The following is a 25,309-nucleotide window of genomic DNA, read 5'->3' on the forward strand; positions in this document are numbered from 1 at the left end:
ATTTCCATCAAGTCATTTCAAGAGTGCCTACTATCAGCATGATTTATGACGGTTGATGTTGACCTTGATCACCTGGCTGAGGTAGGATTGTCAGGTTTCTACACTGTAAAGTTACTCTTTTTCCCCTTTTCCATACTGTACACTTTGGAAGGAAGAATCTATGTGTAACCCATACTTAAGGGGTAAGGAATAATGCTGCCTCTCCTTCAGTATGGAGAATCTATATAAATTATTTAAAATTCTTCTGCATGGGAGATTTGTCTCTTCTCCCACATTTATTAATTTATTGAATCATCATGAGTATGGACTCATGGATATTTTATACTTTGGGTTATAATCCAGCACTACTTTACTTATTTTGTTGCTCAAATTGTTCCAGCTTCGGTCATTATTAGCTTTCAGTTGGCTCTCATGTCCCTTTGTTTTGACATACCCCCATTACTGTGAAGTTTTTTTGAGCTTTCTTACTTTCTGGCACTGCAAGATGCTCCAGACTCATCTTATATTTTTCCTGCCCCAGACCTACAATCAACCATCTCTCAAAGGAATCCTGGTTGATCTTATTGGAGAATGATATTACACCCAAGATTTGGGCAAAAGGTATGTAACTCAATTTTCTTCAGTCTGGGAGCTTTAAAATCTTATCTTTATCTAAAAATTCTAACATTTCATGGTGATTTTCTTTGTCGAGGACCTATTTCCACTTAAACTGCTTGGCCCTTTCTGGGCCCATTCACTTGGGAGACTTGGGTCCTTCAATTCTGAGAAATTTTCTTGTATTATTTATTTGATGATTTACGCTCACTTGCTCTCTATTCTGTCTTTCTGGAAACTGAAGGTTGGGCCTTTGTAATTTAGTCTCTTATTTTATCTTTAATATGCTGTTGTCTCTTTCTTTGTGTATACTTGGTCATTTCCACAATTTTATTATACAAACTCTTCCATCATCATCGTCATCAACGTCATCATCATCTATCATAGATTAAGATTCCAAGAGCTCTTTCATATATTGTTCCTTTAAAAGAGTACATCTTTGTTCCATGGATATATCACTCACTCTTATTTCCCACATTAATTATATTTTCTTTGAATTTTCTTCTGTGCCTTACTCTGTCTCTACCTTCACAAAGTTACTCTGTTCAATAGACTTGTTTCAGTTCCTCTCTCCCATGATGAAATCATTCCTCAAATGTCCAGTGATTCTTGTTTAGTGATCACTAAGTAAATAACCAGATACACTATACATTTATACATGTGTTTGAGGGTTGGGGAAGTAAATCTTGTGGACTAGAAGACTTTATTCTAGGATGATCCAGTAATCAGTTAACTATTTTGTTGAAGACATGAATATACCAGTATCAATGGGTCTGTCCTGGGATAGGTCAGATTTTCCAGGAGAAGATCCCAGAATCTCCCTTCTGAAATATAAAATCTGACTACCAGAATACTGGGTGTTGATTAAGGGAAATTACCTGGAGCAAAGGGGAGAGAGTCTCATCATTTAGAATACAAACTTTTATTAAAGGTCTTCTTTTCAGTCTAGCACCTCTCTGTATTCTTCTCTGTGTTTAATATTCCAGATTTCAAGACTTTACAATCCAAATTTTCTAGAGAATGTATTTCCTACCATGAGTTGAGGAAGGGGCAGTTAGCAGGGTGGGCTAGATTTAGACCTCTGGTGGCCTACAGATTTTCAGACAACTTCCTGTTTTCAGCACACAACGTAGCCCAGTTGCAAGATAACCAGGTCTCCCTAATTCCTGAGATTTTCCTAGCTGCCTGCAGAGATGATTATCTCGACTTTCACCAGTATTACTCTTGATAGGCAAGAAATCTAATGCATTTGAGGAAACAAATTAGAATCTAATACTGTAACTGTTCAAATGGTTGTTCTTCAATCTGAATTTCTTGCCTGGTAATTCTAATTTAGGTGGGGAGTAATGTTTATTGATAAATTTAGTTTTGCTTTTGTAAGTTCTTAAGTCTTTAGAAGTTACACATTTTTCTTCTAATTTGCTGTGTGGTGAGGGCATCCAGTCTAATTAGAATGTCAATTGCAGATGCAGACAGGGCATGGCAGAAGTTGCTGATCATCCCCCAATATTCATTCTTACTTTTCTACATTAGTAGAAACCTCAACTTTTGGCTCACAGACTAGACATCAGAATAAACTCGACATTCCCCAGCCTTCTTTGCAGCCAGTTGTGTCTATGGGGTTAAGTTTTGGCCAACATGATATGAACTCAAGAATGTGTAAAGTAAAACTTTTGGATTGTAACCTTTATGGAATGGGCATGAACTCCATTTTCTCTATTCCCTTTTACTGCTATCTGGACTACAAATGTGTTGGTGAGCCATCTTGAATCATGCAAACAATTGTATAACACAGTAGAGATGGCAGATCAACAAAATTGAAAAAGCCTGATTTGGTGATATTTTGTAGCCCTGCACTCCTTATGCCTAGGTTATTAGGTTTGAGAGAAATAAATTTCTACCATGCTTAAGCTACAATTTTTTTAGCTTTTTGTTACAGCAGTCAAATCCTACTTTTACATATGGCATGCATATATTCAACTGTTTCACATGTGGGCACACAAATTATAATGGAACATTCAGATAAATGACAACAAATTGTGATTTTGTATTTTTCTCTGTTTTGTGTTTTATTATTTCACTTGAAAATATTCTGGATTTCTGCCAAGACTGGTTAGAAATTACTTGATAGATGAATGTTGGATTCAAAATTGCAAAATGCAATGCATTGTGATCAGGAACATTTTGAACACAAACTCCAGATGTGCCTATGATTTGTCTAATCTGATTCTTGGTACCACAGAAAACTATGAAATAAATATAGGCACAAAAGGGTCCACCTTATACTATATGAATGTGTTTTCCAAATGAGAAGTTTGACATATGGTTCCTTGCTGATTTCCTATATTTAATTTGGCTTTTCACTGATAGTCTTTGTTGACTATGCCTACCTTTGGAATATTTTGGGGAAGAGTCAAACTGGGACATTATGTACATATGCATATATTCCAAGGAATCTGAGAAATTGGAACTGGTTTAGTAATTTATCAACTGATAATTAAAGCTCTAAAAGAATTTTTGTCCACTTTTTTATAGAGGACCCCAATTGACTCTTACCATCTATGGCCTGTTCCTTCAATTCTGAGAATCCTTAAGAATCAAGACATTTATTTGGTTCCTCTGCAACTGTTTAAACAACTTTTTACAGTTTTATTCACTGTCCAAATTCTTATAGTTCTGGAAATTGGGACAGAATTGAAGACTGTGGCAAGGTTTTCTTGGAACAGTTCTAGGTAATTCAAACATATAGTCAGAACCATAAGTAGAATACTATACAAATAAAAATAATGATAAGAAACTGATTTTGGCTTTGCAGCACTGTCTTTTTTTTTCTGGCTGCATTGGTCTTCGTTGCTGCTCATGGGCTTTCTCTAGTGCGGCGAGTGGGGGCTTCTCTTCTTTGCGGTGCACAGGGTTCTCATTGCGGTGGCTTCTCTTGTTGCAGAGCACGGGCTCTAGGCTCACAGGCTTCAGTAGTTGCAGCACACGGGCTCAGCAGTTACAGCACGTGGGCTCTAGGGCATGTGGGCTTCAGTAGTTGTGGTGTGCAGGCTCAGTAGTTGTGGCTCACGGGCTCTAGAGCACAGGCTCAGTAGTTGTGGAGCACAGGCTTAGTTGCTCCATGGCATGTGGGATCTTCCCAGACCAGGGATCAAACCCGTGTCCCCTGCATTGGCAGGTGGGTTCTTAACCACTGCACCACCAGGGAAGTCCCTGAAGTACTGTTTTGATGTAGGTAGGTGAGGATGATAAAAACTGAAAAGAAAGTATTATTGATGGAATATTCGTGTCCTCCTCCAAAAAAAAAAAAAATCATATGTTGAAACCCTACTCCCCAATGTGATAGCATTAGGAGACAGGGCCTTTGGGAAGTGATTAGGATTAGATGAGGTCATAAGGGTGGAGCCCTCATGAATGGGTTTCGTGACTTTATAAGAATCATAAGAGACTTTTCTTCTTCTCTCAGTTCTTCACCATGGGAAGATACAATGATAACCCTGCAATCTGCAGTCCAGAAGAGGGCTCTCACCACAACCTGACTATGCTGTCACCTTCCAGCCGCCAAAATTGTGAGAAATAATTTTCTGTTATTTATAAGCCGCCAAGTTTCTGTTATTTATAAGCCACCAGCTAGCAGCCCTAACTGACTAAGACAAAAAGGATCATAAGCATTTGCCTGTGATATTATACATGACATGTGGAAAGTTAACTAGCATTTGCTAAAGAAGATATGGTCTTTTTAAAAAATTTTTTTTCCTTGTGATGAGAACTCTTAGGATTTACTCTTTTTTAAAATTTATTTATTTATTTAGTTTTGGCTGTGTTGGGTCTTCGTTGCTGTGCGTGGGCTTTCTCTAGTTGGAGCGAGCAGGGGCTACTCTTTGTTGTGTTGCGCGGACTTTTCACTGCAGTGGCTTCTCTTGTTGCAGAACGTGGGCTCTAGGTGCAAGGGCTTCAGTAGTTGTGGCACGCGGGCTCAGTAGTTGTGGCTTACGGGCTCCAGAGCGCAGGCTCAGTAGTTGTGGCGCACGGGCTTAGTTCCTCCACAGCATGTGTGATCTTCCTGGACCAGGGCTCGAACCTGTGTCCCCTGCATTAGCAGGCGGATTCTCAACCACTGCACCACCAGGGACATCCCAATATGAAGTCTTAAAAATCATAAAATTCAAGTGATTCAGAAACATGTTTCTACAATACATTTTATTTTATATTCATCCTTAAAAATATCTAGGCCTGGATTTTGACAACAATCCCACACCAATGTCTATCTCTTAGTATTGTAGAATAAGGTTATAGTTTTTTGGTTGTTTCTTGTTTTGTTTTAATGCTGAGTGTTTTATTTCACTGAGTGCCTTGGCATTCCCCATAGACAAAATTGGACTTTCTTATTTGTACCACTTCTTTTCAGACAGACCTGTGCTTTGTATCAAGATTCTGCAGTCAGAGGAAATTTTCACATCTGTGTATACAGAAGCATTAAAGTATATAAGTATCATAGATGAAGCAGAATAAAAGCAGATCAACAAACAATTTTCATGTTCTTCATATTACATGTGCCCTATGATCTGTTTCTTTTTTTTTTTAGAAGATGTTGGGGGTAGGAGTTAATTAATGAATTAATTTATTTTTGCTGTGTTGGGTCTTCGTTTCTGTGCGAGGGCTTTCTCTAGTTGTGGCAAGCGGGGTCCACTCTTCATCGCGGTGCGCGGGCCTCACTATTGCGGCCTCTCTTGTTGCGGAGCACAGGCTCCAGACGCGCAGGCTCAGTAGTTGTGGCTCATGGGCCTAGTTGCTCCGCGGCATGTGGGATCCTCCCAGACCAGGGCTCGAACCCGTGTCCCCTGCATTAGCAGGCAGATTCTTAACCACTGCGCCACCAGGGAAGCCCCCTATGATCTGTTTCTACGGTGAATCACCACATTCTTCCAAGAAGCACACAGTGGACTGGGGGCATGCTTGGTATGCATTCCTTTAACAAATTTACTGGGTACCTACTATATTACGACCTCTGTTCTAAGCACCTTATAACAGGGGATAAACAAGTCTCCCTTGTCATGTAGCATGCATTCTGGTGGTACAAGACAGAAAAAAAAAAAACAAAAAAAAACACAACTGACGTTTAGCAGGTCAGATAAACGTTACAGAGAAAAACAAGCAGTTGCTAGCTATGACAAGATTCAAAATGTGAGTGTGGGAATTAGTAGCTGAGGTAGAGTGGAAAAAAATCATCTATTAGGGAGGAAAGTAGAAACTAGGCTACTGAAATGGTTATCAGTATCCAAATAAATGAGAAAGTTGTTAAGAGTAGAAAGTTGTAAGAGTCCAGATGGAAGGGAAGACTGTCGACCAGAAAATAAATCCTTAATAAATAAGAATATTTATAAAGTCAGAAGATGAATGCTAGACCGGTAGAAGGAAAGGATGATACAGCTAGTGGACATACGTTCAAAGGAAGGTATGTTTTTGATTTGTTTGTATTTTGGGAGAATTGTTTTAAGGTTTTACTGACCTCGGATGTGGTGATATGGAGTCAGAATCAAAACACCAGACCCATCCACACACCTGACACTGATATATTTGAGGTTAGAAATAAACAACCTCTACTTAAGCAGGCTGCAAGGGAAATAATTCCTCCAGGGGCTTATCTGGTTCAAGTGCGGTGTGATAGAAAAGGTTTCTCTTGACGAGGTAGGGCAAGCAGGTCTAGAGCTTCTGCCTCCTGGGTACATACTTAGGAAACACAGCTTAAAATATATGATTATAAGGTTCTTAAGGCAGAAGCGTGGAAAACAAACAGCAAGTGACCCCTCTTACCCATACACTTCCCCAGCCGGGCAACCCAAAAGGGTCTCATAAGCTCTTATTAGGATCATAATAATTGCTAAAATTTGTCAGATTAATTTAGTAATATTATCTAATAGTAGTGACAAAATATTTGCTCCAGAATAAAAACAACAAAAAATTATTGTCCAACTCAGAAGGTTAATCCAATATCATTGGTTTCCCTTCCATTTACCACTTGTTTCTATTTTTGGTTTGCACAATGTCTTGGGATTAGTTGCCTGTTATAGTTGTTCATTATACAAAGCAGAATTTCTCTTTATTTATGTCAGATATCTTATTTAAACTTTAAAATATTTGCTATTTTTAAGTTTGTTAACTTTATATTATGTTATTTCTATTATGTTTGTACAGAAAGATGCATAGAATTTTACTGGGTATGAAGGAATGCTCCAAGAAAAGTCCAATGCAATCGACAATCCACTTGTAGGGTTACCTCAAAGTGTGAGCAAGAGAAGCTGGAAATCCACACATTGTCTATTAAAAATAGATCAAAGAGGGGCTTCTCTGGTAGCGCAGTAGTTAAGAGTCTGCTTGCCAATGCAGGGGACACAGGTTCGAGCCCTGGTCTGGGAAGATCCCACATGCTGTGGAGTAACTAAGCCCGCGCGCCACAGCTACTGAGCCTGCTCTCTAAAGCCTGTGAGCCACAACTACTGAGCCTGCGTGCCACAGCTACTGAAGCCTGTGCGCCTAGAGCCCATGCTCCGCAACAAAGAGAAGCCACCACAATGAGAAGCCCGTGCACCACAACAAAGAGTAGCCCCCGCTCGCCGCAACTAGAGAAAGCCCACGCACAGCAATGAAGACACAGCACAGCCAAAAATAAAAATAAATAAATTTATTTAAAAAAATATATCGGGGCTTCCCTGGTGGCGCAGTGGTTGAGAGTCCGCCTGCCGATGCAGGGGACGCGGGTTCGTGCCCTGGTCCGGGAGGATCCCACATGCCGCGGAGCGGCTGGGCCCGTGAGCCATGGCCGCTGAGCCTGCGCGTCCGGAGCCTGTGCTCCGCGACGGGAGAGGCCACAACAGTGAGAGGCCCGTGTACCGCAAAAAAAAAAAAAAAAAAAAAAAAAAAATATATCAAGTGGATGTTTGACTACAAAATAACGATTATTAATTTTTAGGTATGATAATTGAATTGGGTTGTATTTTTTAGAAGTTCTTATCATTCAGAGACATATATGCTGATTTTTCTTTTGGATAAAATGATATGATATCTGAACTAGTTTTAAATTAACCCAAGGTGAGAGGATGGGTATAGACAAAATAAAATTGGCTACATGTTGACAATAGTTGAGGCTGAGTGATGAGTACATAGGAGTTTATTATAGTTTCTTTGTATTTTTGTATATATTTGAAATTTTTCATAACAAATGTTATGATTTAAACAAACAAAATACATGTAACAAGACCTTTTCTGTGAATCATGGATGAAACATGCTGTTTCTGACATGGTTTGCACAGAACTAATGTTAGCTTAGTTCTACTTTATTCTTCTGTCCGATGCCTTGGAATGTAAAATTTGAGCCTTTTATAAATATACATGATTTCTTTCCCCTTTTCCTCGTTTTTATTGTCTTTCTGACATGTGTTGTAGGGATCCTTTTTTTTTTTTTTGCGGTGCGCGGGCCTCTCACTGTTGTGGCCTCTCCCGTTGCGGAGCACAGGCTCCGGACGCGCAGGCTCAGCAGCCATGGCTCACGGGCCCAGCCGCTCCGCGGCATGTGGGATGTTCCCGGACCGGGGCACGAACTCGTCCGTGTCCCCTGCATCGGCAGGCGGACTCTCAACCACTGCGCCACCAGGGAAGCCCAGGGATCCTTATTTTTGAACAGAATCGGATTATAAAATGAATGTTCTATGATGTAACAAAATTTTCCAAACTCCCTTTGGGAAAGAAGGTCAAACACTTCCTTCTTTCACCCCCAAACCACCCTGTCGTGCACTAGTTTTCCAAGATATGCATAATTGTTCCTCTGTCTTTGTGTCTCAAATCGCCAGAGTGGGAAAGAAATCCCGAGTGAGAAGGTATAGTGGCTCCAATCCATTCTTTCCTAAACATCTGCACCCCCCCACACACCCACACACCCCCACACACACCCACACGCACCTACAGCACTGTCCAGATTTGAATGCTGCAGGCTAATAATTGCCTCTCACGGCCTCCATGGGGGCAACTAGGCAAGGAGGGAGAGCGAGCTCCTAGACCTAAAGACCTGAGTTTGCTGCCTTCTTCTCTTCCTCTCCCGCTCCTGTCCCTCCTGTTTACGACTCTTCCCCCACCCCCAGCTGCATCCCATCTGCATCCCCGCTCTTCCTCTATTCTCCATTCCTTCCCGCTCCTGCAGTCCTCTCCCCGCTCCCCTCCTCCCCCATCCCGCTCCTCTCGCCCCCTCCCTTCCCAGGCAGCTAGTAGAGGGACACCGCAGCCGCCGCTGTCTCTGTCAACATCACCCCGCCCACGCCCGGTCTGGAGGCCGAAGTCGCGCACCATCCTGGGGAGGAGGGCGGGGGACAGGGTGGCGTGGCTGGGAGAGGGGAGGGAGGAGTGAGAAGGACTCAGAAACAGCTTCCAGGCGGCGGGCGGAGCTCCACTGCGCACCTGGACAGGAGGGGTCTTTGGGTCAGCGGCTTAGCAGCCGCCCCAGAAACTCTTTCCAGCCGACAATTCGGTGGGGTCCGTTTACTGCTGAGCTGTCGTGGCCTGGGTGGCATCCGCTGGTGAGGGCCGACGCCAGCCTAGCAACACCTGCTGAGCAACGAGAGCTCAGGAGACCAGAGATCCTGGAGGAAAGAGAAGCCCAGGAGGAGAAAGGGGCTGCAAGGAAGCCCAGCTTCCCTTTAGGTGCTGGTGGAGACCCGTCACATGGTAGCAAGTAAGTGCCTTTTTCTTGCTGAGTGCCCAGTCCTGGGATGGTGATAGCTGTCATCAGCTGCCAGCCTTTCCCACCCACCCTGCCTGCCTCACCCCACACACACCCTTAGGGTCCCCAGTAGGAGATTCTGGACTTGAATTAAGAGAGCTACTTCAAGAGCAGCAACTGTCTGTGAATGTTTGCTCTGCACTGTATGTATGTGTGGTCAGTTTTCTCATCCCACCAGGTAAGCTTGTGAAAGCAAGATGCTCTGTTAGTGTAAAATTTCTAAAAACTCTATATGGCAATGACTTTTAGGTTACATGACACAATGATAGAACAGAAGGAATAAAAGCTTATGCGAGATGGAGTATACTTCTTCTAAGGAATCTTACCTTCTACACCAAGTAACTTAGTGATTTCAAGATTGATGCTTTTCATGTAAGAATCAACAGATAAAATTAGCGGCACAGATGTGATGGGAAATGGTGTGCCAGTTTAAACAGTTGGGCATTTTGGTATTGTTTGGATCAACAGGTTTTTGGTTTTGTTTTTCCATTGTTTAGTTCTGTAATATGCATACCTTCTGAAGGTTTTCTTTTAAAAGTGATGATGATGTGTTCATTGTGACTGTAGTTATATGTTGCTTCCAATACTTAGGATATCGGTCTAAGAAGGACAAATGATGAACACATGTGGAATGACACACTGATGGGTTCCTTTCATTAATGGAAATGTTGGAGTCAAGTTTGGATATTGGCCAGAAAAATCTCTTGAAATGAAGAGGAGTTTGGGTGGTGCTTTTTGTGGATATTTTTTTCCTGGCTATTGGGTACTCTATAGCAAAATATAAGGAAGCTGGGCCCTATGATAAACAGAGTCCTGAGCACCATACCTGCTATAACCAGCCCTAATTAAAGTTTCTATAATCCAGCCTCTAGTTTTACAAGTAAAGAAGATAAGGCCCACGAGGAATAATTTGATGATGGTACCTGGCTAATCAATGATGAGCTGGAATTCCAATGAAGAAAACTTTGAATTTTATATGATAAAATGATTTCTGTTTTTGTGAAATTGCAGTTATTGAACTTTTGATTAAGCTTTATTTTTCTTATCTGTAAATGACGTAAAAAACTTACAGATCCTGACAAGGACCAAATGACAGAGATTACATGAAGGGTTTTGTAAAGGTAATACCATGGGTAACTATTGCTTATATAAGGAATTGTTCTGTATTTTTATCCACTTCACTCTCTAGCTCTCATTTAAAGTCCACTTCATTATAAGAATAAAAGAGGTTTTGACAGACCTCACTAGAATGCACTAGAGGAAGTGAAATTCAAATCCATGTCATGATCTACTGCCACCAGTACAATTTAAAGTATACTCTAACCTGTGAGCCTCCATCCTCACAAAATTGTGTACTTTGGTTAACAATTCGTATTTAAACCTTTTGAATATTCTCAAAATATACTTTACTCTCTTTCTCTTTTTAGTTTTAAATTTTGTTTTAGGTATATGCTCTTACTTCCTTGGGATGAAACCATCAGTATATTGGATATTGCTGAATTTATTTGATCCACTAATTAACATAGGAGAAATCAAAGTTTAGGCATAAATATGCTACTCTTGTCTTCTGGGATTTATTAAAATTCTGCACTGAGAGGAGAGGTACTGTGAGCTCCCTTTTTACCATCAATGTGTATAAAGCAATAAGAGAAGAACCTAAAATTGGATGTAGGCTCAGGAAAAGGAACCAACAGATTCCAAAGGACATGATACACATGTTGCTGTGTGTCAGTCTCTACTGCAGAGGGGGCCGAAGAGCTAAGCACCTAGGAACTGGGCATTCTGTCTCACAGCCTCCTGTGGGAAAGGCTCTGGGAGGGTAGTTGATTTACACTCCCACTAATTTTGCACAGGTAGGATGAATACAGGTCTAAAGCACACTGAAAATGGAAACAACAGTATTGTGCTCAATCCCTCACTTAGGGAAGAAGTATCCCAATATGCCCCAGGCCTAGATCTCATTATGACAGTATCTGTAACACAACTGGGGTATTCAGAGACTGACCCCCAACCCTAAACTTACCACCATAGACTCTTTCTTGAAAGCTTATGGTAGAGGCATTAGCATAAGAGAGACAGTCTTGATACCTGGAAGTCTGGTCCCGTTATTTCTACTAACCCATATTGCGACTGGTCCATTGTAAGAGGACATCTGTAAACTCTGCCCACCCTGACTAGCTATCAGCAATGCACAGTCACCCACCATCATGTGACACTAACTTGTATGGACAGATCTCATTTTTCCCTGAGTTGGTCCCCTTCTCTTCTATTAATGTGGGCTAACCAAGGCCATGCAAGCAAGGTCTCACCTCTGCAACACTGAAAAAGGAAATCTTTAAGGCTGAAGAGAAAGTTTTCATTGGAGAGCTTCTAGGGATGTTTCTTTAGCTCATCTGTATCTCTTTGCCCAGCTGGGATCATGATTTCCATGTGTTTGTTCATTTATTGTTATTTATAAACCAGGCTTATTCTGGTCATGCGCTATGCTGATAGGGGAACCCCCGTGTCTGGCTAACAGATATCCCTGTTGTATACACAGAATTTCTGACTGGATTGACTCAGCTTTTGCTGACTGAGGATAGCCAACTTTGTTGACAGTTTTGATTGTGGTGACAGCCAGGTGCCAGACTGACTGTATCAGCATCAAACAGGAGATTGACGAAAATGTTGAAGCCCCACCCAAGGAAATTCTGATTTTAAAAGTCAGAGATTAGTCCAGGGCACTTGGTTTTAAACTGGAACGTAAGAGGATGCTGATTTGAGGGCCATAGTCCCTGGTTGAATATATAGTGTTGAATGGAATATTCCTTCCCTTCTGCTTTAAATGCCAGAGTGAGGCTCCCCATCCACCAGCTTCTCATTCTCTGAGTTCTCCCAGAGGCTGCATGGTCTAAGAACCTAATTATAGGGTATAATTTTGGCACTGGTCCATATCCTGCCTCACCCTAATATGTTTAAAGGCTCCTCTCTAGTTGCTCTTACTCTCCAATTTGAGAAAAACCTGGTGTCTGTGTATTTAGTTCCACATTTGAAAAGCTAGAGTAGTTTTGGGGGTGGTACAAGTAGATCCTGGAAAAACAGACCAACTGTTTAGATGATTGGGAGCAGAGGTAAATAGCCAATTCTAAGAGGCGTCTAGGGTTCCAGTGAATATGCCAGTCCCGGAATTTTTTTTAAATTTAGCATTCCACAGATTCAGTGTCGTCTAAAGCCATAGGCCAGAAGGTCTCAGGATTGCTGATGAACATAGAAGTTACATGCATAACAAGCTCCCTTTTGTGTTACTCTAGCAGAGGCAAAAATACATTCCTCCGTCTTGAGCTCTTAAGTGGCTTCTGGCCAGATTCCTCTGGTCAAGGGTCTGACTGACTTGGGTCACAGGAATAGTTAGTTCTGGAAAGATTCTGGCCTTTCCCCAACATGCTTATTTTGGTGGGCTGGACAGGCACAGCTTGGAAGTTATTATCATATCCATAGAAACAAGGGACCCTGCTTGTGAACCATGAGGTTGCCATAGGGAAGCTCAAGTGGGCATACTTAAAACCCAGGCAACTTTCCTTCATGTTCTAGAAGCCTTCTCTGCCTCCATTGCCAGTCATAATGGTTCACCCTAGTGAGACTCCATCTCCCATAGACACTTACCGTCCTGCATCTTGTCAAGGCATTCAAACATGCACTGACCTTTCCTTGGGCTCATTCTTCGAAATGAATGTGAAAAGAGACCAGGTGCTAAGACTTTGTCACGTGACACTCTTGTCCAGATTTCTTCTCCTCAGTATAAGTCGTACTACTCTGTATGTGTGACATGAACTCCTCCCCCCTAGAAATATGACACAAAGACCTCAGATCCTGATTATGTTAATGAACCATCACTAGAATTTGAGTTTACCAGATTTGGGGGGAGTTCAGTTCTCAAAGGATAACTTTTTACTTGGGGAGAGATAGCACCTGTCCCTTTGGATTTTTGCTGATACTTGTTTATTTCGAAGGCTGCTTTCTGAGTTTTTGAATATAGAAGAATGCCTGGAATAAAAAAATTATTAAGGAATAAAATCAAAGTAAAATGGCAATGCATACTTATGTTTTTGAGAAAATTATTAATTTACAGCTTTCTTCTGCAGACTGACATATTCTAGGAACATGTTGGCTGAAATTGTCACAGTGAGGGAGTTGAGTCCAGAATTAAGTGGATATATAGAAGCCAAAATTGGCTGACCTGGTTGCAGAACACAGCTGCAAGCAGAATCCAGGTCCAGGGACAAAGGAGAAAAAGTCAATTAAGCCAGGTGAGATAAACTGCATACCAGAGAGAAGTAAAAGTGTAGGAGTCAGATAATCAAAGCTAAACAGGAAGTAAGCAGTTGAAGTGAAAAAATAATCCAGAAGCAGAAAACCAGGTAGGTTGAAGTCAAGGGGAACAGACACTGCAAAATTCCAGGTGGATTGGCATTATTCTGGTCAATCTGTCCTTTATTCCCAAGCCTTTAGTATGTAAATTTTCTATTTTTGGATTTTAGTAATACAGATACATGGTAAATTATGTTCAAGTAGTATAGAAATACTAACCAGAAAGCAACAGAGTCCTCTGACACCTTTTCAGTCCCTCTGTCTAGATATAGCAGTTTGCTTCCTTTCAGAGGGAAATCGCCATGCATGTGCTAGCATATAGGCCACTGTGTGTATAATCCTCATAAAACATTTTATTCAAAGCCGCTCTTTGAATGCAGTGCAAGCTGTTCTCAGCATTTTGTTTTTCACTAAATAATTTATTTGGAGAATCATTCCATATGAACACAGAACTCAAACTTTAGCAAAATATTCATAGGGCAGTTTAATTGCAGGGTGAAAGAGTTCATGCAACTTTATTTTAGGAAGTATTGCCAAGCAGTCCTTCAGAAAAAATGCATTTATTTACACTCTTTCCTGAACTATGAGAGAGGGCCCATTACTTCCATATCCTAGCCTGCCAAAGACTGCATCCATTGAGAAGAGTCTGAAGTATGTCTCTAGAGATTTACTGTTAAGATTATTGGTTGTTTTAATCTTATTTATATCTTTCAAAATTTCGTGAGACATCTTTCCTTATGCTTCCTAAAAGAAAATGATAATATTTTTGTATCCTTCATAAGAAAAAAGCAATATATATAATATCATTTGAGTTCTAAACCCTGGAGAAGAAAAAATTATAGAGAACTCTTGGTGAAAAGGCTTTGCATCAGAGAATTTAGCTGTGAGTCATTACAGAATTGGGTAAGATGAAATATAAGCCATAATATATCTATGTAGTGCAGTCAAGAGGCTCCAATGAACAAAAATATAATCTAAATTGGTTACTTCACTAAAGCAGGTATGGTTCCTACATTCTCAACAATATAGATTCCAGTTAATCATCACATTAGCTCTGTCTCTGTCAGTTATGCACGCAGTACCTTCTAGTCTCCAAATGTTTATCAGCCTTGTTATTACTATCATTACTTTCTTTTTTTGCAATTATCTGAATGTAATTGGTACAAGAGGCTTGTTGCATTGTCCATGTCCGATAGAGAGCATAATTGTTTCAAAATAGCTTGGAAACTAAGTAAGAAGTCATTTTACCCTTTATTTCCTATTTCCTGTCAGAGTGAAATTGACATTTGCTAAGTTATCCTTACTCTATGGATCTACTGTCCTAATTTTTGCTTCATTTTTCTTAACTTATATTATCTTGCTCTATGGCCTACACCTTTGTATACTGCCCCAAACATTTTGGTAAATGTATTAAGAGAATAAATATTTATTATCTGTTATAATAAGTGAACATTTCATAATTCTCTTTGGCAAAGCTACACTAGCATCTGTTTCTCACATCTAAGATCAACTCCAGCTTCCCAGAATGCATATAGGTTGATTATTTAGATGCTGTAGTTTTAATTCCCTAAGGTGGGAAAAATGAAAGTGAGAAGGCGGTGACTGCTCTGGGGAGTCACCTCCTACATGTGCAGAATCTATCTGCACAGTTTGACTGCATTACTGGCAGGCTGTGCTCTGGGAATCAAACTGAGGGGCAAGGGAAGCAATAAGGAATGGGAGAAGGAGGGAGAGGAAAAACATCGACTTCCGGCATCCCCTTTCTTCCCTGACCTTCTTCATCTCTAAGAAATACAGCTGCAGTTGCTCATAGAGAATGCTATCTATACACACAGCCTCTTCCCGGAAACTAAACTACAGAGAGGCCGAGCACTGGCCCACTGATTGAGTGGCTGTGTCATTCATCATCTAACACAGAGGTTTTTGAAAAGGAAAGAGAATGCCGTTAATAATTAATTCTCAGCAACAGGCATAAACCCAAACTGTCCCCCAGAATGCTGTGACTTATGGTCATGCTACTTAACTATGAGATTGAGTGGGTTGGAAACAAAAGGAAAAAGTGGAAGGAAAAAGCTAGATTCATTATCTTGAGGGAACTGGGAGCAACAGGGTAAGGTGGATATCCCAGTTGCATTTTTCATTTCAAACTTTAGACCTGTTTTGCACCAGAACCTCTGTGGCAGAATGGCAACATCTGGTAAGGTCATCTGGTAAGGTCAGAATGGCAACATCTGGTAAGGTCAAGGCCATGGAATAAGGAAAATTGTAGAGCTGAGGGAGATAAGGTGCCCAGAGAGGTGAAAAGGATGTGATCTTTTGGAGAAGTGATATTCTAAAGCGAGTATTTGCAATTCTGGTATAAGCTTCGTCTCTCATACTTAGGATATCAGATAAGAGAAACAACGAAAGAAAATGTAATGATGTCTCTGCTTGCTTTTTGAAGGTGGTTGAATGAAACATGGCTATCAGCCAAAGGAATCTTTCTGTCTAGCAGGCTGCATTAGATTTATCCCAAGGGACCCCAGCCCAAGATACTCTGAAATTGTCTGTCTGGGTTGGGCTGCTGACTCCTAGATACTCAACATTAGCGCCAGGAGATTTCTAATATGCAGTCAAGAGCTGGTATAATTCAAATCAGGTGTACTGAGAGGGTTGTCTTTCCCTACAACTCTCAGTACCAGGATATTGATCAGGGGGCCACACGCTCTTCCCTTCTCCCTCCTCTCAGAGGCCCCAGGATTCATAAACTGCAGATTTGACACTATCACATCTAGTCAGCTGCCCAAGGTCTAGTACAATGTCGAAGGTTTTGTGCCCATCTCAAGCTAACCCAGAGCCAGAGTAGGTGCTAATGGTTGGTCTTTTATGACAACTGGTTCAGAGCTCTTCCATCTGACTGCAGATTTAGGAAATGGTTTGTGGTTCTATGAGCTTAGCTCCACTGCTCAGAAGCTGGGCAACAGTGAAGGTCTGAGAAAATTCACAGTCTCTCTGCAGATTAAGAGGATGCTTAAGGAGGTCACCTCTTTTTGAAGAATGGTCCCCAAGAGCTCCAAGGTATAGTTCCAGTTCTGGATTTTTTAAACAGATGTTGAGATCAGGTCTTACATCTCAGGGGAACCAGTTGCATCAAGGACATTAGGACTGAAGATAACTTGTAGAATCTCGTTGCGTGACAGAGCCCCTTTGCATTCCTCTGGGAAGTGGCAAAGAGTACTTTTCTTTCACTTGTTAACCCCAAATGAGGCCACTGGCCAGAAATTTTTGGCCAAGGATCTGACAGATTCTTGGGTTCACGAGAAATACAATTCTAGGAAGATCCTGGCTCCTTTAAAACTTGTTCATTTTTTTCAGAGTAACAGGGATAATTCAGAAATCCTAGAGGCCAATTTCACAAAGCAGTAGAAGTTTTGAGAACATCTAGAGAAACTGGGAACATTGAGAGGTTTGGAATGTTGAGTTAGACCACTTTCCCAGACTCACCAGTAGGGAATCAACACATTTGTTGTCTTAGAAGATTCAAGTAGGACTATTTAAGGCAGAATCAGCTTTACCTTTTGTGTTCCTGGCAACCTGGCTTTCTACTGTCTTTATCACTGTCATAGCGGCATTTGTTAGTCAGGTGGGAGACCCTCATTGGGATCCTATCCCCAGTGATCTGCATCCCTTCCTAATATTTCAACTGCCACTAAGCTTCCTGTTCATTGTTCTTAGAAAATTTGCAATCAGATGCAGATAGACTTTGTTATCTGACACTGGTTATGATCTTCTAATCCTATTGTGTATGTTGACTGTGTCATTCTGAATCTTAATGTCCTGACTGCTCCCTCCCTCAAGAAGAGGAGGGAAAATCTGACTAACACTGTAGAATCCAGGCCCACCAGTGTTGGAAATGATTTTAATTTCAGTCTCTGTTGATCTTGAAACTTAATAATTTTCAGAGATGACCAAGATAACTTGGTTCTTATTTGTTTACAAGTCTGTCTCCCATTGTCCTTAAATCCAGTGACTATATTTTATTACTATTTCCAGCACTCATACCTAGCACGGTGCTTGACACTTAATATATGCTCCACAAATGATTGCTAAATAAATGAATGTCCAAAGCAAAATCCATGGTTAAACTTATTGCCCTATATTATATATCAAACTGCAATATTTATATATATTTTAAAAATATATCTGAAATTAAAATGCTAAAATATAGAATTATAAATAAAAATAAGTGTATATGATTATAAATATATTTTTGAGAAACTCACTTATTTTATAACCACTTTCTGCAAGATAGCATATTCCAGTAATGTGTTCCAAGGGGTCTCAGATGGGTTAGGACATCTCAGGAAGGATAGAGTTGAGCAATCAGGAAATCTGAAGCCACCAGAAAGTCCAGAACTGGGACCCAAAGTAGGTCAATCCTAAGTTAGTCACACATAGTGAGGAGCGTTAGCCAAAACTGGCTAAACCCTGGGCAGAATACAATTGCAGAAAATGTAAAGACAAGAGCCCAAAATCAAAAGTCATTTAAGTCAGAAAGAGTAAAACAATCTCAGGGGCAAGAAAAAGAGTTGGAATAAAGAAAATGTTAGCACACTGGAGTAAAGAGACGCAAATACAAGAAGAATCCAAGAATATATATTAGTTATGTAGTAAATGGAGTGAAGCCTGAGCCAGTTTTTGGAGGCTAGAACTTATATACCCACAGGAGTACGATGGCTATTTTCATCAGCTGTTTGATCTGTCCCGATAGCTGCCTTTCAATCAGTCCTCCCACGTAGAAATATTTCTACCTGTGGGACTTTAAATGGTCAGGCGATAAATGTGACTTGTTTTAGATTATACTTATAATATAAAGAAATATCATCAGCTTCTTCTAAACCTGACAGGAATCTTGGAATCTAAGAGAAGTACATTCTGCCTATTAACCCGGGAGTCATTATTCATCAATCTCAACCCTTTAAGATATATCTCAGGACAAGAAAATAATGGTTGATTATTTTTTTTCATTGAAGGTCTTGGACTGCCACTCATGGCCTATTATTATGGTGTTTACACTTAGCAAGTTAGAGGCAGTTGTTAGAAGAAGAAGCAGATAGAAGCAAGAAACTTGAAAGCAGTAAAAATAAAATCTAAAAATCTGATGATATCATGGACATTTTACAAATGTGACAATCAACAAAAGCTTCTCAAGGGGGGAACTCTTTATAGATCCCTTTGTGGAATGAACTTGCACTTTGGCTCAGAAGGTGCCTGGGTCCTGCAATGCCTGTCCAGGACTCCTGTGCCCATGAGAAAACTATGCCAGGCATTTTCTCAAAGCATCAGGCCTCTGCATGCTCTTCTCAGCAAGTTTCATGGCAATCACTGCAATCCTTACCAAGTATCTCTGATATGACATTGTAAATTATAAGGAATCAATATACTGGGTACATGTAAAAAATTTTTTTTTCCTGGGAATCAAGGTGGATGTGTGGGACAAAATTGAGACAGTGCAAAGGTGGGTTTCACTGTAATTATTGCAGTAATGATTTTAATATTATTCAATTTCAATAAACTATCCTGTTTTAGATAGTGGAAAATAAATAAATAAATAAAAGTCTGGGGCTTCCCTGGTGGCGCAGTGGTTGAGAGTCCGCCTGCCGATGCAGGGGACACGGGTTCGTGCCCCGGTCCGGGAAGATCCCACATGCCGCGGAGCGGCTGGGCCCGTGAGCCATGGCCGCTGAGCCTGCGCGTCCGGAGCCTGTTGCTCCGCAACGGGAGAGGCCACAACAGTGAGAGGCCCGCGTACCGCAAAAAAACAAAAACAAAAACGAAAGTCTGATGATAAATGAGATACAAATAAATAAAGCAGAAGAAAATGTAAAAAGCAGAACTCTTTGAGTTTTAAAAATTATTTAAGGGTCTTCCCTGGTGGCGCAGTGGTTGAGTCCGCCTGCAGATGCAGGGGTCACAGGTTCACACTCCGGTCCGGGAAGATCCCACATGCTGCGGAGCGGCTGTGCCCGTGAGCCATGGCCTCTGAGCCTGCGCGTCCGGGAGAGGCCACAACAGTGAGAGGCCCGCGTACAGCAAAAAAAAAAAAAAAAAAAAAATTATTTAAGTATGTCACAGTATTGCAGCTGATTACTGTAATTGAATACTACTATTACTCTGATTTATCAGTAAGAAATTAAATTATATTTTGCATATTCCCGTTATAAATTCCGAGAAATAAGGCAGTAATTTTAATTAAAAAGATGGTTAAACAGAAAAGTATTATGCTTTAAAGGATTAAAAATAACAACTAGTACTTACTGAGTGTGTAATACCTGGCAAGCACTGTTCTAGGTGCTTTATATTTATTAACTCATTCAGTGCTCATATTACCCTATGAAGTAAGTACTCTTATTATTCTCATTTTACAGTTGAGGAAAATGAGGCATGGAGAGGTTAAGTGCCTTGCTCAAGGTCACAGTTACAAAGTTCTAAAGCCCAGATTTGAATCCAGACAAGAGCTCCAAAACCAAACTTTTTTTTCAAATATTTATTATAAAATATTTCAAACATGTAGAAAAATTGACAGAACTGTACAATAGACACCCATACATTCAACACCTAGAATCTTCAATTGTAATTTTATAATATTTACTTTATCACATGTCTGTCTATGCATTACTCAAACCATCAATTAATTCTTCTTATTTTTTGATGCCTTTCAAAATAAGTTGCAAATACCATTAGGCCTCACCCATAAACACTTAATAGTTCATATAGTTAACTAGAATTCAGTATTTGTTTATGGGCTTTTTAAAGGTAAAGCCAAGTAAAATCCACAAACCTTAAGGGTATCATTTTATCAGTTTTGACAAACATATATACCTGTGTGCTCCAAACCCTCAGGATGTTGAACATTACTGTCACCTGAGAAAGCTCCATCATTCCTCCAATCTCCCAGTCAGTTCCTACTTCACTCCTAGAAATTAATTTTGTCTGTTCTAGCATTTCATATGAAATGGATCATGCAGTTTGTAATCTTTGGTGTAAGGCTTCTTTCACTTGGCATAATGTTTTTGGACTCTCATTTTTATGTGCATCAGTAGTTCATTCATTTTTATCACAGGATTGTGTTCTGTTGTATAAATATACCACAGTTTTTATTTTTCTATCTAGTCTATGGATGGACAACTGGGCTGCTTTCAATTTTGGGTAATTATGCTTTATATTTTTTATACTCTCCTACATGTTTATCATTTCTCTTTCTCTTCATTCCTTCCTAGAGATCTAAATTTCCATCTGAAACATTTGAAAATATATTTTGCATTCATTCTTGAAGGGTAATTTTGGTGTATGTGTAATCCCAGCCTTACATTTTTTTTTTCTTTCAACAGTTTAAAGATTGTTACATTGTCTTCTGGTTTCTGTTCTTTTAAGACTAGAAGAACAGTGATTATTGTTACCATTGTTTCCTAATATATAATATATTATTTTTTAAAGTGCTTTTACTATTTTGACCATAATATCCCTTGTTAATATTTAACTGATATGATTTAAAACATTAATTAGTAGTGATATATAAAATAATTTGCTTTCTAAACTATTTTTTTCCATCAAAAAGGTTACGTTTTAGGTAGGTCCTTTTCAATAGGCTGTCATTGAAATCAGTCTATAAAGAATTCCACACATTTTGCAAATGTACATAATTGTTTTTATTCTTTTCAGCTATTTATATATCATATAACTATATAACCATATATAGTATGTGTATATACACACACTCATATATACACATATATTTAAGTGTATATATAAAACATATACAAACATATACAGTTTAATTTTCTTTATTAAGCTCCAAGTCCAAATTTCCAATTAATCTCTGAATTTTTACTTTTGGATATTTCAGATGGACCTCAAATCCCCAAAATACAAAACATTATCCCTCCCTCCTATAATCTCTAAACTGGTACTTCTCCATATTCCATATTCTCTGTATGATATGGTAGTCAGTCATAAAATCCAGATGTTATAGACCTCACTGTCAGAACCTGTGATCTATGTACATAGTTAGAAATCAACTATTATTTTTTTAATTTATAAAGATATTAAGAATCACATCATTTTCTAGTTAACACTTGTCTCTATTTTCAAAATAATTCTATGTGCATATACTTTAAAATATATATATTTTAGCAGCTGTACTTGAAATACATGTTAACTGCTTCTATTCTTAGCTATCAAAATACTACTCTGAACAATCTTGTGCATGTGAATTGGTTTAAGATGTACCCATGAAGTAAGTTCCTGTTGCTCAAATTGCAGGGGTAAGGTATATACATTTTAATTTAGAGAACTAGTATCAGATTACCTTCTAAGAAATTTGTACGAATTTAACTCTACCAAAAAAGTTTATTAGAGTGCTTTATTTCCTCACGTCCTAGGCAGGACTTTGCTTTATTAAACAAGGGCTTCCATTTTAAATTTTTATAAACATGTTTACTTATGATTTCTTTTATAAGTTTCATAGTTTGGTGTTTTTATAAATTTTATTTTGATTTGAATCATTGAGCCATCTAACTTTTATCTGGATATAAGTGGATGGAGCCAAGGATAATGGGAACTGTCTAATTCTGATCCTTCATATATATACTACACAAGGAATACAGTCCAAAAAAAGAAAAACAAATAAAACTACACAAAACCCACACCATCAGCATAACTAGAAGGCAGAGAATGTCCAAACTTCAAAATGCCTGTAAAGAAAAGTAAAACCAAATTAATTTGCACTCTCTCTGTCATACTCCACGTCTTTATAGAAAATTGGGTATCAATTTTATTTTAAATGACTGACAGAAAGAGAATGCTCCCCCTAATTGTGAAAATGCTGGGGAAAAAAGCATTTCCACATATTTCCTTGTATAAGCTATTTAATAACCTCTATTTTCCCATTCTGATCTGAAACTACAGTTTTTATGTAGATTCTATATTATACTAATGCTTCAAATTATACTTAATGACAGTAACAAAATCAGTCTCAGGGGAATGAAATCACGTGATAGATTGAAACTCAACTCTTAATAATCTTAAATCTGGGGGTCCACAGAAAAAATGGGGGAGGGGTAATGGGGGGGTGAACTACGTCACAGCCAAGATCAAAGCCCATATCATATGACAGAACCAGTCCAGCTGACATTAATAATACCTCAGCTAAAACCACCAAAAATATAGCTCTAGTCACTGCTACTGACTCCATTGCTACTATTGCTCCCTCAACTGCTGAAAAGTTGAAGCTTCTGACTCTCTTGCAAATAGGGGTTCTCCACTGCCTCTCTTATTTTGTGTCATTAAATTCATATTAGAAATCTTGAGCTAATGTCTTTGATTGGCTCAGCCAAGGTTATGTGGTCACTTCCTAGATCCATAAGATGCTGGAAAAGTCATTACCTGGTCCTTTTCACTTGTACTGCAGGAGGTCTCCCACCATGATTCATACAGTAACAAATTCCCTAAATCTATGTACAGGGCCACCATGCTAGGCAGCACCTCCTCCTTCCAAATTATTGTCCACTATGCTTGCTCACCTTCTATTTTACAAAATTTTACAAAATATTTGATTTTGACAACACTTACACAAAGAAAATTTCTAGACAATCCCATCTGACATCAACCTGTTAGCCACTCAGCGAAGCAAGTTATCCTAGTAAGCCCATTGGTTTTTGGATATATCTAAAGTAGCCATACAGAGGTATCAATTGCTTACACTTGTCTTAAAATTTTACAGCTTGTAAGCACTTTTGTGGTGTAGTTTAGAGGTACCCAAATTTAGATTTAGACACAACTGCGCTAGCATATATCTTCACTACCTATCTAGCTGTACAATGATAAAGTCATGAAACTCATCAATCTCTCTCTCCTCATTTGTAAAATGGTGATCACAAGGGTAATACATGAAAATATGATGTAATAGAGTTAGAAACATCTAGTCGAGTGCCTTGAAATGGTACTCACTCAGCAAGTGTAACTATAACTATAATTGCCATATTTATTACAGTAAATATTGGTTCATACTCAATTGCTTAAAGTCTGTTTTAAGGAGAATATTTTTTTTTCTAAGAATGCACCTCTTAATACCACTTCTGAATGCTTCAGAGAGGAAGACTGAAGAATTCTGTGTGGTGAGAGCCATGTGGCTGACAAGGTCTTGGTGCTCTGGCCAGATGTCAGGCCTGAGTGTCGGAGGTGGGAGAGCTGAGTTCAGGACATTGGACCACCAGAGACCTCCCAACCCATGTAATATCAATCAGTGAGAGCTCTCCCAGAGATCTCTGTCTCAACGCTAAGACCCAGCTCCACTCAATGACCAGCAAGCTCCAGTACTGGACACCCCATGCCAAACAACTACCAAGACAGGAACATAACCACACCCATTAGTAGAGAGGCTGCCTAAAATCATAATAAGCTCACAAACACCCCAAAACACACCACTGGGCTCAGTCCTGCCCACCAGAAAGATAAGATCCAGCCTCATCCGCCAGAACGCAGGCACCAGTCCCCTCCACCAGGAAGCCTACACAAGCCACTGAACCAACCTTACCCACTGGGGGAAGACACCAAAAACAACAGGAATTACAAACCTGCAGCCTGCAAAAAGGAGACCCCAAACACAGTAAGTTAAGCAAAATAAGAAGTAACAGGAATAGGCAGCAGATGAAGGAGCAAGGTAAAAACCCACCAGACCAAACAAATGAAGAGGAAATAGCAGTCTACCTAAAAAAGAATTCAGAACAATGATAGTAAAGATGATCCAAAATCTTTGAAATAGAATGGAGAAAATAAAAGAAATGTTTAACAAGGACCTAGAAGAACTAAAGAGCAAACAAACAATGATGAACAGCACAATAAATGAAATTTAAAATTCTCTAGAAGGGATCAATAGCAGAATAACTGAGGCAGAAGAAAGGATAAGTGACCTGGAAGATAAAATAGTGGAAATAACTACTGCAGAGAAGAATAAAGAAAAAAGAATGAAAAGAATTGAGGACAGTCTCAGAGACCACTGGGACAACATTAAATGCACCAACACCGAATTCTAGGGATCACAGAAGAAGAAGAGAAAAAGAAAGGGGCTGAGAAAATATTTGAACAGATTATAGTTGAAAACTTCCCTAGCATGGGAAAGGAAATAGTAAATCAAGTTCAGGAGTGCAGAGAGTCTCTTAGAGGATAAATCCAAGGAGAAACATGCCAAGACACATATTAATCAAACTATCAAAAATTAAATACAAAGAAAAAATATTAAAAGCAAATAACATACAAAGGAATCCCCATAAGGTTAACAGCAGATCTTTCAGCAGAAACTCTGCAAGCCAGAAGGGAGTGGCAGGACATGTTTAAAGTGATTAAAAGGACATGATTAAAAGGAAAAACCTACAACCAAGATTACTCTACCAGCAAGGATCTCATTCAGATTTGATGGAGAAATTGAAAACTTTACACAGAAGCAAAAGCTAAAGGAATTCAGCACCATGAAACCAGTTTTACAACAAATGCTAAAGGAACTTCTCTAGGCAGGAGACACAAGAGAAGGAAAAGACCTACAATAACAAACCCCTCAAAATT

At 39.5% G+C, this 25,309-nt stretch overlaps 1 protein-coding gene across 1 annotated transcript in view; it reads left to right on the plus strand.

Annotated features, from left to right (window-relative positions):
* The first annotated feature begins 9,216 nt into the window (after window positions 1-9,216).
* The window catches only part of SCN7A (sodium voltage-gated channel alpha subunit 7), a 96,139-nt gene continuing 80,046 nt past the window's right edge, over window positions 9,217-25,309 (plus strand). The window contains exon 1 of the mRNA XM_029224461.1: window positions 9,217-9,316. Within this exon, the coding sequence (XP_029080294.1) occupies window positions 9,307-9,316 (10 nt within the window). The 5' untranslated portion in view covers window positions 9,217-9,306. The remainder of the gene's footprint in view (window positions 9,317-25,309) is intronic.

Source organism: Monodon monoceros, unplaced genomic scaffold (assembly GCF_005190385.1).
Source record: "Monodon monoceros isolate NGI ecotype Baffin Bay Population unplaced genomic scaffold, NGI_Narwhal_1 Super_Scaffold_16, whole genome shotgun sequence".
Taxonomy (NCBI): Eukaryota; Metazoa; Chordata; class Mammalia; order Artiodactyla; family Monodontidae; genus Monodon; species Monodon monoceros.